This window comes from Myotis brandtii, unplaced genomic scaffold, assembly GCF_000412655.1.
Source record: "Myotis brandtii unplaced genomic scaffold, ASM41265v1 scaffold4, whole genome shotgun sequence".
Lineage (NCBI taxonomy): Eukaryota > Metazoa > Chordata > Mammalia > Chiroptera > Vespertilionidae > Myotis > Myotis brandtii.
The window spans coordinates 4,120,037-4,122,123 of NW_005365371.1; the positions used below are offsets into that span (position 1 = coordinate 4,120,037).

The window sequence follows — 2,087 nt, forward strand, 5'->3', positions numbered from 1 at the left end:
AGGGAATGGGCACAGATCCCCAAGACAAGCATTCATTCAGCAAATATTTATTGAAACCCTTCTATAGCCCTAGCTGGTTTGGTTCAGTGGATAAAGCATTGGCCTGTGGACTGAAGGGTCCCAGGTTCGATTCCAGTCAAGGACACATGCCTGGGTTGCGGACTCGATCCCCAGTAGGGGGTGTGCAGGAGGCAGCTGACTGATGATTCTCTCTCAACATTGATGTTTCTCCATCTCTCTCTCTCTCCCTTCCTCTCTGAAATCAATAAAAATTAAAAAAAAATTTTAAAAAGGAATCTAGAGAATTTTTTTTTTTAAAAAAAGAAAGAAACCCTTCTATGTGTCAGATACTAGTTAGCTCTGGAGATACATACAAAGTTAAATTTCTTCTCATAGGTTGTCACTTATAAACTATTTTTCTCCATTTCCATCACCTAGACCCTCCACTGTTCTTGACACTCCTCAGTATCCTTGAAAGCTGAGTACAGAACTACTCTGGTTAATGCAGGGCTGAGGTACTTCTTGCTATATTTGGGCAGTTACAGAAAAGGTAGCACATGTATTATAAGCTCTTTTCTGTGTCTTCAGTTTTCTTAATTTAATTTGCTCTTGAGAGAGGAATCAGTTTCTGTTCCTGTGTCAACCATGCATTTGTCAGAAATCTACACAATGGCCCGTTTTCTTGGTTCCAAAGCTGGGTGACACAGATCTAGTCATCCAAAAGACACTTTAGTCCTGGCTCTGAGCCTCCAAATCTCAAAGAAATGAGAAAATAGGTTAAGTAATATTGACTTGAGCCCTGGTGCCAATCAACTGCCTGTTTACTTTCATATCCATCCTTTTTTAATTTTTATTTATTTATTTATTGCAGAATTTTATGATTTTATTAACATACATACAATGTGTACACAATCTGTCTATTCATTTTCTTCTCTGCGCAGCCTGGCATTGGGATTGGTTACTCTGATGGCCAGCTGGGCTGCTCTTTCCACAACGGCTTTGCGGTTCTTTGAGGAGACGCTGTGAGCCGTCTCAGCACAGTAAGATTTACTGCACGTCAGCAGCACTTCAAGCTCCTTGACGTTATGGGCCAGGAACTTCTGAAAGCCACTGGGCAGCATGTGCTTTGTTTTCTTGTTGCTCCCATAACCAAAGTTGGGCATCAAGATCTGGCCCTTGAATCTTCTACGCACCCTATTGTCAATGCCTCTGGGTTTCCGCCAGTTTCGCTTAATTTTGACATATCGGTCTGACTGGTGCCAGATGAACTTCTTGGTCCTCTTTTTGACAATCTTGGGTTTCACGAGGGGTCTGAGGGCAGCCATGGTGCCGAGTAGGAGATGGCTGCCACCTCTGTAGGCAGCACAGAGGAAGAGGTCCATTCTTTTTAAAAATCCTTACCCAAGGAATGAGGATATTTTCCCCATTGATTTTTAGAGAGTGGAAGGGAGTGGGAAGGGAGAGAGAGAGAGAATGAGAGAGAGAAACATGGACGTGAAAGAGACACATTGATTGGTTGCCTTCTGCTCACACCAATCCTAGGTGGGGATTGAACCTTCAGTCCAGGTTCTGCCCTTGACCAAGAATTGAACCTGAGACCCTTCAGTTCTTCAGCCAATGCTCTAGCCACTGAGCAAAACTGTTCAGGGCTCATATTCATTCTTTATTCTTCCCTGTTTTGCTCTGCATCCATATTGACATAAAGAAATTACTGAATAAATAAATAAATAGTTGGGAAAGAAGAGACAAATATTCCTTACAGAAGAATTCCAAATAATGCCTGTAGCTACTTCCCACTCTAGGAGGTAAGCTTAGCCTCCTCTTATCTCCATTGCTTTTTAAAAATTAATTAATTTTTTATTGTTGACAGTATTACAGATGTCCCCCATTTCTCCCTCTTTGCCCTCCCCGCCCCCCCAGCCCCTTCCCCACTGCAGGCCTTCACCACACTACTGTCTGAGTCCATGGGCTATGCATACATGCATATATGTTTTTTGATTAATCTCTTCCCATCTCCCTTCCCTCTGAGATCTGTCAGTCTTTCAATCCATCCGTGCCCCTGGACCTATTTTGTTCATCAGTTTATT

At 42.6% G+C, this 2,087-nt stretch overlaps 1 protein-coding gene across 1 annotated transcript; it reads right to left on the reverse strand.

Annotated features, from left to right (window-relative positions):
• Positions 1 to 866: 866 nt before the first annotated feature.
• Positions 867 to 1,389, reverse strand: LOC102249054 (60S ribosomal protein L32). The gene has a single exon (XM_005873165.2). It carries the CDS (start codon positions 1,380 to 1,382, stop codon positions 918 to 920), a length of 465 nt encoding a protein of 154 aa, XP_005873227.1. The 5' UTR covers positions 1,383 to 1,389; the 3' UTR covers positions 867 to 917.
• Between the last annotated feature and the right edge of the window lie 698 nt (positions 1,390 to 2,087).

Excerpts from the sequence above, each read along its gene's own strand:
- LOC102249054 (XM_005873165.2), bottom strand. The coding sequence starts at position 1,382 with ATGGACCTCTTCCTCTGTGCTGCCTACAGAGGTGGCAGCCATCTCCTA.